The sequence below is a fragment of the Manduca sexta genome, chromosome 18, assembly GCF_014839805.1.
Source record: "Manduca sexta isolate Smith_Timp_Sample1 chromosome 18, JHU_Msex_v1.0, whole genome shotgun sequence".
Lineage (NCBI taxonomy): Eukaryota > Metazoa > Arthropoda > Insecta > Lepidoptera > Sphingidae > Manduca > Manduca sexta.
In genome coordinates this window covers 804,658-822,729 of record NC_051132.1, presented here as the reverse complement: position 1 = coordinate 822,729, position 18,072 = coordinate 804,658, and the positions used below count along the sequence as shown (strand labels likewise).

The following is an 18,072-nucleotide window of genomic DNA, read 5'->3' as shown; positions in this document are numbered from 1 at the left end:
TTACCATCATGCGAGTAAGCTAGCTCGTCTTGCTATTGTATAAAAAATCATCCTTAATCGGTCGGTAAATGTTTCATAAGGCTTTAATGGGTTCCCATTGTCTCTCAGGTAAAAGTTCTTTTATATGAAAAGCGGAAGTTCCTCCTAATTCTTTCCGTATCGAAACATTTCGAAAAGTTTTCAATTTAACTTTATTTTCTGAGTTTTTAACGTCTTTTCGTTTATATTAAGATTAACATTTTAAGAACGCAGATATTTTATTTAATTTATAGGTCTAGTAATACACTGGGTTGCAACACCGCGCCGTTGGATACGGGGTTCAATTTCTAGTATAGTAAGGATTATATCTAAATTTGCTTTCGACTAATAGTATCGCCCCTTTGCACAACACGTGCTAGTTATATTTCCGCTTAAACCGCTACGAATAGGAGTAAAAGTAAATATATCGAAGTAACTGGACCCTACATTACTCCATAATCCAAAAAACAGACTTAAACCCATAAAACATAAAATCCCTTACACCGAGTAATCCTACAAATCTTATTTGAAACTTTTAATGGTCGAAAAATCCGGTCCGATGTATCCATTGCTCTCTCTCATACTAAAGTGTAAAGGTATTACTGACCAGAAGAACAGCGATATGCTTTTAGCTAGCCCCTGCTGCGTGGATTATACCATTACGGGTACCCGAGAGAGATGTATACTACGTTTTATGTACGGGATTATGTACTCGGTTCCAGGTTTTTGACCGATTTTGTACAAATTGCGTAGATTCCGTAGGGTTTTGATAAATTTCATAGACTTTTAAAAATGTAGAGATGATTGGAGACAATATACAATAATGAACTGATTCTGATTCCTTAATTATAAGTGCGTTACGCTTGTACTGTTAAAGATAGCTTAAAAACGAAAAATCGTGCAGACGATATAGTAAGAGTTCTTCATAAAAAATCGAGGATATGTGAACTTTACCCTACCTATTAGGGAAGTGTTCGACCCTTCTATCTAGAAAAGTCCATGTCCAAGAGCGCAGTTTAATTACATCATTATTAATTTTTAAATACAGTTTAATTATTAACGTAATGAATAATAAATCTTTGAAATTAAGTTTTCAATTCCATTGAATGTAATTTCGTTTGTGTTTTGTATTGAAATGAATTTTAATTGGTATTCATGCACTCAAAATATAATTATGGATAAATTAATATTGCAACTATATAATACCACGGTATTTTCAGAAGTTACTAAACAGTATTTAAGGTAATAAATGCTAAAAAATATAGTTTTAAGTCAAACATTAAATTTTGAAGCGAATACGAGAAAGAACACGGGTAAAGTAAATCTTTATATAAATAAAAGTGTTTATTAATAACTGTCTTATATTATCCGTGATCTGGGTTGATGCTACACTTTGTATTGGTTAAGTTATTGTTATAGGTAGAAAACACGCTGTCTCCAAACTGCTTTTCTTTTAAAAGACATTTCCAGTTAGATAAAAGCAAAGCAACCGTATCCTGACATTGCTTTAATATAATTTTCTTTTTTAATGCCGGATAAAATGCCAAGATGCCTCCGAGAAAACCTTTTAATATCCCACTCCGAGACTATAACTAGTAGTGGCACGGCGCGACATTAGATTACCCGGCCCGGATATCCGGTAATTCAGTTTCAACCGGGTTACAGCAGCAATATTGTCCGTGATTGCAATGCGACGACCCGTTACTTGTTTTAAACTATATCCCGGGTGAAATTGGTATCCGGGTATTGTATTGGCTCTACATTTCTTACTTATTGCATTTGAGCTAAAGATCCCGGTTATTTATTACTTTTTTTTATATATTACTAACTTAGTTTTGGCAAGAGAAACGATTCTAAGTTCCATTTACAGGTATATTAATTTGTTTATATTTGGTAACTTGCCCGGTTTTGGAAATCGTGATAAGCTGCTCAAGCGAATCTAAGTAGATTGGCTCGAGCACATAACGTACAGAAGTAAGCTAGGATACCTAAAATGGCTCTTATCCCTGGAATAATTTTTTTGCCGGCACATGGAAGTGAAGAAAAGCCTCTTACATATATCTTAACTGGCAAATATCGTGTGGTTTGCGTCCTTTCCATCGTGTCATTCAAATTTAGATTCGCATGTAACGGATTAAATAATATAATTTACATTTACCGCATACTCTACATATCCCTCTCACGTTCTGCGCCATATGCTCTAACCCAATTGGCCTGGGGGCCAAGAGATGGCCTTCAGCCAGTCGGACGCAACGCGGGACCTCAATACGCACCGAACGTAATCCCAGACCCAAAATCACTGGAGTCTGGATATTTATGACTCAAGTTAGTTGAGTTGTATGAATGATTGATTTTATGTTTTCAGGACTTTATGTAGCCGTGTCCTATTTTAGAGCATGATGTGATTTTTCAGGATTTTAACATTGTTTCTGAATTTCGTTTTGCTTTTAGTTTGGCAAGACTATCTATTTGGAATACATAATTTCGGGTTGGTAAGACTCGAATGAGTGACCCGGAAGGTCTTAGGTTTGATTCTCAGCTGAGGCTTCTAAATATCTGAGTTTCAAAATGTGAAATGCTTAGGACTGGAATTTGTGAACGACATGGCAATAGGTTCATAACCTATCGTAATACCTAGTCTTGCCATAAATATTGTAATAAAGAAAAAAGAAAATTGTTAACTGCAAATAACATTTATTACTTTTACAGTGTGTCAGTTTAATACATAAATATAAAACAATTAAAAATATAAAAAGCTTATTCGAAGTGGTCTCCATTGGCTGCAATACAGTCCTTTAAACGATGAGGCCAGTTATCAATAGAAGCACGCACTCTTTCCATGGGAAAATTCTTCACTGCCAATCGTATAGATTGTTTTAGGGACTCAAATTATCATGGCGTTTAGAGCAAGCTGTACTCTCTAAAACTGACCACAAATCATAATCCAGCGGATTAAGATCGGGACTAGACGACGGCCAGTCTTCAGCTCTGATGAAGTCCGAAACGTTCGATTCCAACCAAGACTGCGTGGACCGAGCTTTATGACCCGGCGCCGAGTCTTGCTGGAAGGACCATACTTGGTTATTGAACATGGTGATGTTAAGGGGCTTAACTACCTTCTCAAGAATGGTATCTTGATACACTTGTGCCGATGTTTTGATACCTTTTCACAAAAATATGGCTCAGTCACTCCTTCATAGCTAACACCCCACCAAACCATCACTGAAGTCGGATAATGTCCACGTTGCACTCTGTCGACTAATTGGGAAGCTTCCTTAGAGCTTTGAGCATAAATACGGTCATTTTGTTTGTTAAAATGTTGCTCAATTGTAAAAATTTTCTCATCCGTAAACAAAATTTTTCTGTGACCTCCCTTTGCGTACCGCTTCAGTAGTTGTTTCGATTTTACCACCCTATTCTTCTTTAAATTATCAGTTAAGAAATGGCCAGTGCGTCTCTTATAGGCTGCAAGTCCTAAGTCATCTTTTAAAATACGCGACATGGTTCTAGGTGCTATCTTCATTTCCCGAGATAAAATCTTTTGCTTTCGGACAGGATTTCTTCGAATTCTTTCCCTTACTGCTTTGACCACCTTTTTCGTACGAACACTACGTGGACGGCCAGATCTTTTCTGTCACAAACAGAGGAGGTCTCATTGTACCTATTAATAGCCCGGTACACAAACATTTTACTAATACCAAGTGTATGGAGAGTTTTAAAAATTGCATTTGGCTCCATACCTACTTTGTGTAATGCTATCACAGCGATTCGGTTCTCTTTATCACCCCACACCATTTTAATATCGCAAAATATTTTACAATGTATTGGCGCCAAAATGAGAAAACACAATGAACAATCGTATAAAAATGACAGATTCGAAATTCAAATGTAATATTTTTTTATAATTAAGTGTAACAGTATTTATGGCCAGACTAAGTATAAAACATAAGATTTCTATATGTTAAGTTATTATATAAATTACGCCTCTGCCTTTTCATAAAGATAAAGGCATATTAAAGTTTTGTACTCTCTCTGGACTCTACAATTTATAGCAAAATTGAATGTTATAGTATTCTTCGTATAAAAACTATGTACTCTACAAGGTTTCAATTGACAAATTATGTTTTATAAAACGAAATAGCTTTGACTTCTCGGTGTTCCAGAAAATAAATATATTTTGAGCCTCAACGTTTCTACATAGATTTGAAAATAAAAAATCTTAGACAAAATAAGTCTTCAAACACAGAAGGTTTTCAAATGTTTTTCATAAGACACTATATTTATAACGATTTCATGGCAATATATTAAAAATGTAAAAAATATTCTTCTTATACAAACACAAGAGAAACTTTGGAATATTATAAACGAAAGCTAAACTTTACTTTCTTGCCGATGCTATAAGTTACTTATACAAAGTGCCTTCTTGTACTGCTGTTGAACGATAATGTTGAATTGCAATCTTTGTCTGTGGGACGAATGGTGTACCAAAAATAATGACTGGTTTGAGGATCCGATGTCATAAACCCCCATTACTCAAAAAGAATGGAAATGAAAAATAGAAATATAATATAGTAAAGCTTGTGTAGAGTGTGAATTGATTTTATGAAAGTTGGTGTGTTCAGGACTACGTGTATGGCTTTTATAAGTGTTTCTTTAAAAGTTCAGTCTTGAAAAAATATGAAATGTTATTTAACGATTGTACTTATCAGTTATTTAAAGTGTGTGAGTTTTTGGTAAAGTCCATGATAAAATTACTAAAAACGGTATTAAAATGAAAATTCTGAAATTATCATTAAAGCTATTGCTAAAATCTTTGATGTAGTAAGGGATGTATTTTTGAAATATAAATAATGCTAATACGTACAATAATAATTTTAATATTAGAAAGCATGTTGGCACCACTAGACTTTAGCTTTATTCAAAAATTTCAATTAAACTAAAGTCAGATTTTTTATTCGCTTTTTATAAATTCCGAGAATTGAATAAAATCGCATCAAGTACCCAGAGTGGAGCTTCTGAATAGAATATTCATTCAAAGTAAAATGTAATGACTGGAATAGCTCTATAGAAATGCGTACGGCTTTAAACCTGCCGTTTCATGCACTCTATATAATATGTGCGTTGAAATCATTGATTTCCCTTTGTCTATTTAAAACTCGTCAGTAAAATTAATCCCGTAAGTTATAAACTTGAATGACAGTTTCCCGAATTTAAATAAATAATTATTAAGAAGTATATGAATTAATTTGAAAAGTATTAGGAGTGAATAATATTTTAAAATTGTGTGTGGTGTGTGGTGGTGTGTGTATGGTACTTACCTATGAAGTTCATCTTCCCGCTGTTCTCACTTAATTTACCTACTATATCAACGGGGTTCCATAACAAAACGCGTATATAAAATATACCTCTTTATATCTATATTTAAATTGAGCACCAAATTTTGCGAAAGTAATACATGATACGTATAGAAGAGAAGAAAGAGGAAAAGATCGTGTCTGAGCTACGACATCGTAGCACGGATGCGATCGCCGGGAAAGGCACCGCGCCAATGGTGCCGAGTCGCCGCGGCGCGCGTTTATAAGCGCAAACCCGCGCATGCTCTCTCGTTCGCACTTACGGGTGAGAGTGTGCGTCTCGCTCTCACGCTACTTAAGGAGCCGCTTTCCCATTGTCACTGGTAATGGAGGAGGAAAAATTATTTCTTTTGAAATAGTACTTTTAATAATAATTATCATGATTAGGTGTTGAGTGAGTTCTTTACTGTGTGGGTCTCGAGGGTCCGGTTAAGTATTTGTACAGGATATTTTCGCTTTAATTATTTTCGGTATCGCTGTATGATCTTTTAATCATAATTTACGTCCTTTTACCGCGTTTGCTTTTAATGTTTCAATTTATATTCAGTTTATAAGTTATATTTTCATCATTCTATTATTAAGAAGTTCGGATATAAGTATCATGAAAGTTTTTCTAGTTGCCGCTGATCAAAAATAATAATCTGAGAATTTGCTTTAATCTAAAATGCATTTGCCTTCATTAATTCTTAACCTAAGAATTTACAGTTTTTCTTTATCCGTCCCAAGAGATCCATATTAAACCAATCATATACTTTAAAATACCCACAATCAATAAAATCAAAAATACGTAATCATAAATAAAATGTAAGTAAGAGTAATCGGAGTCATATTTCATTGCCCCGTTCGACGCTCCCCTGGGCCCCACCGCCCCGCGCCGTGCGCATGTCCGCGCGCCACAAAGGGCCACCGCGGGGGGCGTGGCTTCATGCACACGTTAAATCTTTCAAAGGTCAGTGCATTAAATAATTTACTATTATTTCTTGTGTTTGACGTAAAATTATTTCCGGGTTTGATTTTAAATTACGTTTTGACCTAGTTACTTTAAGAGTTGTAGCGAAGCAGTCTAAGTTACTAGTGCGTAAGAATACTTATATTTATTTACGGAAAGAAATCATACTTAGTATTAAAATGAATTGAAAATTTAATACTATTGTTTTAAAGTGGGTATTTAAGTGCAGGAGTTTGTTTACATATATTTATTGAAGCTTTTATTTTAGCATTATGTAACTTTACATCTAATATTAAAGTAACGAGCACGTAGCGTTTCTATTTTCAATTAATAAAAAAAATACAAATGATTTCAAACAATCAGAATTTTATAATTTAAATTACATTATCTTCATCAGTATATCGCTAAACATATTAGTAGTGTTCCACTAAGATCGTTTCTCATAAAGCACTCTCATCTCAAGGATTTAATAACATATTCAAATTATATGCAGGCGTTTAATATAGGCAATAGTTTGCGAGTCGCGCGTGCGAGGGGTGCTCTGAATACTAATGGTGTGGGGAATGTGGGTATCTAGGTTCGATGTTATGAGTTTGAACGAGGCATTTTTACTTGCTTTTATCAGAACAGAGACATTAGGTGTTAAGTGTCATAGTGATTAAAGTAATACTGGTTTCAAATTAGAAGGCATTTTTTATAATTATACTATACGATGGGCAATGACAAAATACAGAACTTTCCCAGAAGCATCTTACGACTAAACTTTATCGTGTAAGTAAATATATGTATTTATGGCCTTTTCTTAACTTCTCAGGATCTTACTACATGACGTAACTGAACGTAATTTACGTCGCGTAAGACTTTATTAATTTTTATAGTACTATACTTATTTAACACATTTTTGGTTTAATGTGATAAGCTGTTCAGTGTTCAATAAGCTTTTTATATCAATTTATGATCCGGATTTTCGTAAGTTCCGTGCCGGATACTTCGGTACGGCACTAACTATAACCCCGAGATGACTATCGGCTTAAGCTTTAAGCTCACATAAAATCCCTAAAGCATTTCACGCCCGAATCGTTCCGTAAGAGCTGTAAAATAGGTAAAGGTTTCACGGGGAATTATGCTTTTTTCATAAAACTTTTCACTTCATTGCACATCGACCCACTAAGGGTAGTCGATTACCGTTAAAATAAAAGTGGCCTCTCAGAAAATGGCCCCGCAGTGTTCCCGTTCCTTTCTTTTGTATTAAGGGTATATTGTCATCCTTGTCACGTTTTAGTGATTTTTGGAATTGTCCTCTTTGTGAGCTCTTTGTGCAGCTTAGTTCTATTTTATTCTATTTTTTATTATTAATTATACGTTAAATCTAAGAGAGACCTGTAAAATAATTTATTTTATTTTAGGGACAAAAAACGGTAACGTGCTTTAAATTATAATTTATTTCAGACGATATATTGATTGTAGGTTGGTAAATCTTTTTATGCTAGTTAAATAAAGAAAATGTTTTATTTTTAATTCCTACTTTCCAAGAATAGTCCCAATGTGCACTTTTCCAAGATATTAAGTATGCATCATATTCATGATCCAGGACTTCACTATCAGTATACCAAACGTTATTGAAACCTATTCAATTACTTTCCATAATAATGTAAACCTTGAAAACCACTTTACTAATTTTTAAGTGTATATTATTGATAGTATGTTCCACCATGTGCCCTAAAATCAACAGGATATGAACCTACAACTTCGTACTCTATCTATAAATATATTTCTATAGAAAACTTGTCAAGTCTCATAAAAGTAAGATACAATTATGTTCACGAAAGAAGTTAGTTGTAAGTTAAGTGCAAGTGTGCAATATTCCCAAAGTGGATAAAGTTTTTTTTTAATAAAAGAAAACTATAGTTGTTTTAAATAGAGAACTTATCTTTGCAGTAGAAATGTAGGATCATGTGCGGCTGACTTGTTTTACCTGAAAATAAAGAAATAAAACAATTAAAATTTAATTCTAAAAACCAATTATTAAATTATGCTTTTAAAGGTAAAGTACCATTTAACTTAGAAAATGTCCGACGATTTTATTTTAAGTAGTGTGAAAAGTTAAAATAATATTCAGAACAGTCTTATAGACACGTATCCTTCCTTGCGGAAAGAAAAATAAAATTTTCAATAAAGATCGTAGCTATTCGTAGCACTACGACGTTTCGTAGACACGTAGACGCTGCTACAGTTTTTTTTCTCCGCGTTATCTTTTTAAGACATTTTGTTGTAGAATTTTTACAGAAACGAATAAAGATGTATTTTGAAAAGAAATGGAATTTAAATTTTTATAATTCTTTATAAGAATGTTATTGCATTAAATGTATTTGAATATAACGAGATATTAATTCCACTAGGTGACGCATGCCGGGTAGTGCTATACAGTATGTTATAATTATATCTTTTAAGATGCGTTATTATTTTTTATTTTTAAACTGTTCTGCAGGCCAGTGACCGATTCTTCATGTCATTTGGTTGAATAAAGATAACAATAAAAACAGTTGTCATTGCAAATGACAGGTCTATAATAGTTTTAGTTAGATTTGTAACGGCGCCTGCGGTCTTTGTTAAAGTTATTACCTAATGTCTAAGTTTGTTCGGACTGAAAAGTCTAGAACAAAACTAGAGTTAAACATTTCATTATTTAAGTGAAATTTGACAATGTCGTGGCTTAGGATACAAATTTGTTGTGTAAGATTGTATTGTCGACTGGTTCAATTAAATTTCTTTCATTAAATATTATTATTTAAGTACTGTTGGATATTTCGTTGTGAGCAAAGAAGACTATAGGTAAAATAATATCGAAATCAATGATGTGAACCATTTCAAATTAATTTATAAATTGTATTACTTCCTGTTACGAAACATTATCGCCCCAATAGTATGTAGTAATGCTGCTACGGCGCTACGGCGTAGTACGACGCTACGCGTTCGTAGACTTAAACAGAAGTATAATGCATTGTGTCGGTTTGATGCGTCTCGCCATTTGCTTCCACTTCAATTGTTTCAGCACTTTTACAAATTTATATAGTAGGAGTGCTTCTGTAATTTTATAGTGCTTTCCATTTTAAGTTACATAGCTCATAATAGATTTCATACAAAAAGTTAAATACATCTTACTTAAATTATAAAGGCTGAAAATTAATAAGTTTTGATGTTTGTTCAGTGACCGTAAATCCACGAATTTGTATGAAATTTGGCAAACAGGTAAATATAATATAGGCTACAGTATATATCGGTAAAGTACAAAGTGCAACTCTCATTAGCGAGCAACATCCAGTTATTTACTAAATCAATGAATTCTTAAAATAAAAAGCAATTTAATAGATAACAATACTTTCAATACCACGTTGAAAATATTTGTTCTAAATCTAGTAGCAAAGGAAATATATTCTAAACCATTAGACCAGAATACACCCACCGCTATCCACGGTAAGAAGACATTTAAAATTAAAAAGTCGCCATACGTCTCTTCCAACCCATTAAACAAGTGACCCAACTCTTTACCAGGTGTTCCAGGTCCTGTACAGCATGAGTGCGTGTAAATAAATTGGGCGCGTCGCGGTTCTCCGGAGTGGAGGGTGGAGGAGTGGTGGGGGAGCTCGGACGCGATAAAACGTTCCCGCCACTCGCCACTGATTTCATTTACAATTCATTTGATATACTTAGCAGCGAGGCTTTTGATGGACCGCCAGGGGTGTGGGCTCGTGTTGAACTTTGATTTGTATTTGTGAGAAGCTTGTGCGGTATTTGAATAAATGTACAATTTATTGATATTTTCCAGTTGATTTCATAGTGGAATATATTTTATATTGGTTTTTGCTGTCGGTTTTGTTCATGTGAAAGTCGTTTTCCGAAATAAAAGTACCCTACATGTTAATCCAAGACATTGGATTTGTGTAAAAACTTTTCTAAATCCGTTGAATGGAATCCGTTTTGCGTTTACTTCAATCATATTCAAACATCCACTTAATTACATAATTTACCGCATTTGTAACATAGGTAACATTTATTCGCTTTAATCCCATCATTACGACATATCAAATTGACGATGAGTTTGACTTTACAGAGTTTAACTCAACAATGAGCAACCCTGCCTCAGTTTAGGTATAAAGTTACAGCACGCAAGTGGTTCAGGGTAAATACGTTTTCTTATTCGAGCTCTCGATGCCCCCTGACCCTCGCCCCCGTTACCCCCAGCACCCCCCACAACCCCACTTCTCTCGGCCAGTGTGTCCGTCTCTCGGGTTAATGGCTTATTTGGTTTTGTAATTAGAGATAAAGGATAGTTTCAATCTGTGGGAGAGTTTTATGAAGTTTCATATTTGTTTGATTGTGTTTGTTTCAATATTAGATTTGTATTTTAATACTACGTGAGTAAACGTGTAGGGTTTAATTCAATATTAAATAGATTTTTTGCACAATTTGCTCAATCGGTTTCTTATTTGCCAGTCTGTCTAAGTACTTCTCTTATTGCTAATAAGCAGGGATATTTATGCACTGTTGTGTTCCGGTTTAAGTGAAACTATCAGATGCATTAACGTGAAATTAGACTAGCTAAAATGAAAAATAACATTACAAAAAATATTATAAACCTTGAATTTAATATTAAAAAGCACAAGTACCCTTATTCCATACATACAAACACAATTTTAATTCAGTTAACCCGTTAAAAGCAAACGAATTATCATTTAGCACGAGATAGAGAACGTCACGTTGTCAAGTGCATAAGGGTCCGTGAAAGCTTTGTGCCACAAGTTTCCTATTCAACTTTAAGCTCTGTATTTTCGGTCATTCGCGCCTTTGTGAAATAAAGTCCATCACTGTATAATAGCTATCAAGAATACCGTAATATTTATGTATGATTTACATAATATTATGATGTTATATGTGAAAAAAAAATATTATTCTATTAATTCAATAAAAAAATTACTTGTAGTATATATATAAACACCACTGCTTTTTAAATTAGTTCTTTGTTATTTAACTATTGAATTCTAATATGGAACTATAGACGTATTGCAAAGTTTAAGATATGAGAGACAGAAGAGGATTTTTCAAGTTTCCAACAATCTTACACAAGAAAATATTTTTTTGCCTGATAAAGTAATTACGTATCAAGTACAATTAGATAAATTAAAAAATCTCAGTGTTCGTAGTTATTTCTATATACTAAATGTCAGGTATTCGGTTAACAAATAAATTATTTTCTTAGAAAGTTCCATGCACAAGCAGCATATAAGGCATCGGTTTAAAGTATGTTATAGAATGGAGCATTTTGCGTTCGAAGGCTGAGGTTGGCTGCATATCCAAACAAAACGCAGGCACACTAATGTGTACATTGTGGTGTAAGTTACCAGAAGAAGCATTTTTGAATATACCTTACGCTTAAAAGGTTTTTATTGGTTTAATATTTATTTTGGATCATTTGTACATTTAAAAACTATTCGCTAAATATCATGATAAAATAAAATAAATTATTAAAAGAATATTAAAATATAAATAACTAATTTCCATTTATATATTAGAGGAACATAAATGAATATACAATATAAGTAAAGTATTATAATTAATCATTATCATGATAATTTATCATCAACGCACTTCCTTATTTATTAATCTATTAGTATAAAATACTTAAAAGTATTAAGCAAAAAAGGCACGTCTCTCTCCACGCTACCTCGCCTCCCTTGCATCACGTAACCCAATCCAGCGAGCAGTTAGCCCGCAGTCACTCTGTATTGACAATCGGGTTGAAATCCCCTCGCATAAGAAAGGCGCCACTGCCTCGCCAATCCGATACTTAATAAACACACAATTAGACTCTATGTAGAGCTTACGTAGCCTTCCAATTGATTTTATAGAGAAAGGGATTCTATGTTGCAATAATTGATTGCATTTATTTGATTGTGTGGGAAATGGTTTATCTAGTTTATTTTTTTAAATATCTACTGCTAAGTAAAGCGATGGATATTTCTCTCGACTATCTCACACCATCCCGCATTTTCTAAGCACTATTGTTTTCCAGAGTATTGAAAATGAAATTAAGACTTTTAGGGGAATTATGAGACTAAATATTGGCTTTCTTAAAGTAATTAGTGTAGAATATTGCTATGCAGAATATCGTCATTAATTTTGAATTATGATGTTACTGCTATTTAGGCATAGAGTTATCGAGTCATTTCTTTTTGTCATTAATTTTGAATTCAGAGTGATGTTACTATTAATGAGCCATTGAGGCACAACCTTTCTCACTTACGCGCCTATTCTTAAACAATAAACACAACCCAATTTCATCGCAGTCGGGTGAAACGTGTCTAAACTAAATCTAAAACAACTAAACCGCATAAAAACAGTTCCTCACAGGTAAAGGTTGTGTAAATCATGGCCGGCTTCGGATCAGCCGGTGACGTCGGAAATATGTCCGGACATCTCTCACGCCCGGATATACCGGAGAAAAATCTACACCGCATGTAAATAGGGTGCTGTGATTGAATTGATTTTTGTGCGAATGGTGAAATCTTATCAGAGGAGATGTATGGTTTGGATGTGAACATATAGCCTCTTATTCATAAAGATATTGATGTTAAACTATTGTATACTATAAGTATTATTATTCTTTTGGTCTAGTGACAGCGTATAAATGTTTTTGAGTAGACATTCCCGGATTTCTCGGTTGAAAAAATGTTGTGTAAAGTTTTCTTAAATTAATCAGGTTCCGATTTCTGTCGGCTTCCCTTTTGTAATTATGTAAAATCTAATTTTTAGAACTATTTGCACACCGCATTTATGCAAATACCTATATTTTGTGTCGGGTTATCTTTTAGAAAAGTTCATCCTTCCCCACTGGTAGGTACTACTAATCGTTTCCCACCATCGTCAGTACATTTGTCGGCATAATAAGGCTAAATCCCACCTTCTTCTCCGCCCAGCGTCCCTCTTTAAAAGACAATCAAACTCCACACATAATTAAATAAGCTAATTCGCGAGTCATGTTCGTATCATTAACTGCGGTCGTGGGTTCGACTCTATGCTGCATTGTTTAATGCGACGGCTCGTTGGCTCTGAGTTGAGGCTCATTGCCCAGATGAAACTCTTGGGATGATGAATGTATGTAATCACATCATCAAGATTTGTTACAGAAACACCTTTATATAACGTGAATAAGTTTTGTAATAAAAAACATCAAAATTAAAATATTAAATTTTCTGTTCGGATTATTTGTAGGTAATGCTTGTATCCTAAGCACCGTAATATGAATATTAATTATATTTATCTTCGTGTCAGTTTGGTAATAGAACACTTACCCTAAAATTCGTGATTAATTTCACTCCCGTGTCCTATCAAGTATTTTTTAATGTTAAATACATACACTCGGTGGTTTTACTAACATGGCAACAGAATCGCTCTTATTTTCATGTATTATAAATCCAAAAGCACACAAATTATCCAACGTGGACATTTAATCTCTTCCACATAATAATAAATAATAATATCAGCCCTGTATTATATACTTGCCCACTGCTGAGCACGGGCCTCCTCTACTACTGAGAGGGATTAGGCCTTAGTCCACCACGCTGGCATAGTGCGGATTGGTAGACTTCACACACCTTCGAAATTCCTATAGAGAACTTCTCAGATGTGAAGGTTTCCTTGCGGTGTTTTCCTTCACCGTTAAAGCGAACGATAAATTCACAAAGAATACACACATGATTTTTTAGAAAAGTCAGAGGTGTGTGCCTTTGGGATTTGAACCTGCGGACATTCGTCTCGGCAGTCCGTTCCACACCCAACTAGGCTATCGCCGTTTTTCTTCCACATCTATATATATAAAAATCAATTGCTGTTCGTTAGTCTCGCTAAAACTCGAGAACGGCTGAACGGATTTATCTTATCTTGGTCTTGAATTATTCGTGGAGGTCTAGGGAAGATTTAAAAGGTGAGAAAAATTCGAATAATTGCCGGGAAAATCCTCAAAACAGCATTTTTCTATTTCCCATACAAACGTTTTCTAACTAATACGTAGAGTCAATTTGTAATTTATTACCGCTGCATAAAGTTCAAATTCGCGTGCGCGTTGGAGGATCTAATATCGCGTTCTGAAACTCAACAAAAGTGAAAGTGAATCGCGAACGCGACAAAATTGCATAGTCTCAAAATACATAGTACATAAATAGTGGTCGGCTTCGAGAAACTCAATTTTAGCTAACTTCAGTTGTTAATATAATATATAACTCAAAGGTGACTGACAGTGATATATCAAGGAACAGCCCAAACCATTGGACGGATCGGGCTAAGACTTTACATGCATAAAGCTACTATGACGTAGGCATCCCCTAAGAAAGGATTTTGATAAATTCTACCCTTAAGGGGATAAAATAGGGGATGAAAGTTTGTATAAATGTTCTTAGATTTTCGACTGATTGAACTGAAATTATAGATTGGGGATAAAATTAGTTTGAACCTATAAGTACCGGGAAAATATGTAGCAAGACTTTTATCAAACAGTGGAATTTTATCCTGGAAAACACCTTCACGCGGGCGAAGCCGCGAGCAAAAGCTAGTACTCAATATAATTACAAATAATCAAACCCTAAGTACATTACAATATATACAACCACTCAACATAAACAATACAAATAAATTAACGTTCCGTACAGCAAAATAAATAAATATAGTAAAAGGGTTGTTACCCTAACAAAAACTATCAGTCACGAGTTTGATTGATACTGACATACATCTTAATGATTGTAACCCAGTAATAAATTACCTCAAACGTGCTGCCCACCTCGGATAAAAGTGAAATTAACGCGGCCCGGCCGCTGATCGAATGACTGAATGGTTGAATGATGAATGAGCGGGTGAGTGAATGTCGAGTCCTTGGAAATTAAAGTTGAATACGTGAATGTTGTACGAGTGATTGAAAAGGTAAGTTGGTATTTATTAATGCAATAAAATAAATCAAATTGATATTTTGTTTTAAGGTGTTCGCTGATGGTATGATGTATTTTATATCCGCCCAGATAGCGACCTCTGTATACAAGGTGTTAAAATCCGCCATAGTGGTCCATGTAAGTGTGTCGCGTTCCGAGATCAGATAGTGTATATACGCTTCCAATGGATCGGTGTAATAGTGTTGACTGTCGAGAGGTGATTATTCCTCGTCATTAGACATTCTATTGGACCCCGATGCACTTTTAATTAGGTGCAGTGAGGTCAAAAAATACTTTTATATATCATTAAATATTTTGTTTAAAAACTTAAGAAAACATAGTTTACATTTTTCGTAGAAGCAGAGAATGATAATAAGTATTGGTTTTTTACCACAATAAATAAATTATACACACTTAAGTTGATATGATCATTGATTCATGTCACGTTACTGCTTAAAACTAAAGCGGTGTTATATAATTTACTTATTGATTTTGTATGCTCGTAATAAACGTGGGCTATATTTGGGCCCAGCAGAGTGCAACCCATTATGTGTTAGAGTAAAAAAACTTTCTCGCCACTTATCTATAATAATGGATATTCATCAATTTTATTTAAAACTCTATAATAGCATTGTAAGGGGGATAACCTTTTATAGGGAGTATGTGAGTGTCCCACAATAACATAATTATATATGAATAAAAGTTTATTACAGGAAACACATTTTACATAATTATTTATACGCGCATACAGCATCATTAATTGAGACAGCACTCTCTCTCTATTATCATTCCTTTTCCTAAACAATAAATCATTTACGTAATAATTGCCGAATGATGTACAAAGCCCTCGTGTCAATATCAATATGTTCACTTCGTTCCGTTCATTCTTTCGGTCAATTACACCGAATCTATCTGTCAGTCACAGAAGCGGCACTCGCGCGCCGTTCATTCGCTAATTGAATGAATCGGTCAATTATCAACTGCCAGTGTTGGTTAGCGATATTCTATTAGTTTTTTGATTGCGTTACTCTAAATGATATTGATTCTGTAATTGTACAAGTTTTTGCCATTTAGTAAGAATGGTTGGTATTGTGGAGGTATATATATTCCGTGGGTAATGTTTGAAATAGTTTTCATTAGATATTATAAACATATTAAGAATAATTTTGAGAATATACAAAGCAGGATAAAATTAAAAGTGCTTGTAATTAATTTGGTGATCAATAATAACGCAACGCAAAAGACAATGACAGCTGGTATTGTTTTTTTTAAAGATTTGTAATTTTACAGTACATGTCAAGTAGATTCTGTAATAGTATAAAATAATTATTACTCTAGAAAAAATACTATCATATGATTTTTACGGAAATATTTATGAAGTTAAATATTTAATCATACATTAAATTTAATACATTTTTAACCATAAATTGTATAGACAACATAGAAAGTTCAATAAGTGCATTATTTAAAAGTTTACACTCGAAGGCTCGATGCGAAACTTATTTTGTGAAGTTAAAAGTGCAAAGTGCTCGAGGGGGTTAATAATAAAGGTCGGGGCGGAAATTGTCCCCTCTCCGCCCCCGCCGCGGCCGGACGCGGGAATATCCGCGCTCGTGTATTACTGCGGACTTTTTCGGACTTATTGTACTTATCTTATAAAATAAATCATGAAATTACTTAGTGATAATTTTATCTTAGAAGAAAATTTTGTAAATAAAGCCCTAGTTATATATTTTATTTGTCATTATTGATAATTTAAAAACTATGAAAGATCCTGAGCAGTGCATTGTTATTGCGTGCTCAATAATTCAAAGTTTTCCTCCTGATTTTTTATGTAGGTAACCCTTAAGCCTATGCACGGCCTACCAGCTAAAACTCCGAACTATTTATACTGTATGCATTCCCCTTATATAAATCGTCCCGACCAATGCAGTGTCTAGGCGTGCTAAATAATTCTAAGTTTTTCTCTTGATTTTTTTTCATACTATTTCGAACTCTATGCATTCCCCTTAATCTAGATTTCTGAGACGAAGAACACAGAATCTGAAAAGCATTTGATGATTGGCGAACATACGTGATCGGGCGATACATATGTATGGGCGGCCGGCGATTAATATGTATGTAGCTCTAAGATATTGTGGCGCGCCGTACTCGCCTTATGTAGAGTGGATTTTGTACCGGTTCAATCTCTATGTAGAGATAGTGTTATTAATAGTGTATTCGCAGAAACAACGTATTATGTTAAATTATAAACCAATGATTATCGTAAATACAAATATCTTTCTTATTTACTATTAAAGAAATAATTTGATGGTGAATTAATTTACTTATATTACATTTTTTATTTCAACGTGCTCAAAGAAATAACTAGTTGTATTCGTTAGAAGGTAACATCGGAATACCACGAAGTTTTGTATTAGTACTATAAGGGTTAACATTATTGTAAACAGTGTTAGTAATAAATAAATAATATAGAATCTTATACGCGATTGCCGTTAAACAAACTAATGAAATATCTGTCTCAGGATGACCAGCGAACCTTTTTTTTATTTTTATTCTGGCGCGACAAAGTAACCACGCTGCATCTGATGGTATACGGAGTAGGTTCCAGATGGACTGAAGACAGATTATTCGTAGCTAGTCGACACAATTATGCCGGCCTGTTGGAAACCGGATATACACAGACTGATCCCGGAACGCGACACACCACTGGCGAAGGGTACATACAATCCGAATCCTATCAGCTACGACAATATGTCACGGAACTGTAAAATAC

The 18,072-nt window shown here is 34.1% G+C and overlaps 1 protein-coding gene across 3 annotated transcripts in view; it reads right to left on the bottom strand.

Moving 5' to 3' along the window:
- Window positions 1–18,072, bottom strand: part of LOC115447778 (complexin) — a 289,970-nt gene that overhangs the window by 28,206 nt on the left and 243,692 nt on the right. The window contains exon 1 of one of the 3 annotated variants that reach the window (XM_030175002.1): window positions 5,337–5,557. The exons of the other annotated variants lie outside the window; for them this stretch is intronic. Coding sequence (XP_030030862.1) covers window positions 5,337–5,349 — 13 coding nt within the window. The 5' untranslated portion in view covers window positions 5,350–5,557. Of the gene's footprint in view, window positions 1–5,336; window positions 5,558–18,072 lie in introns of those variants that run through there. 3 annotated transcript variants of the gene reach the window in all.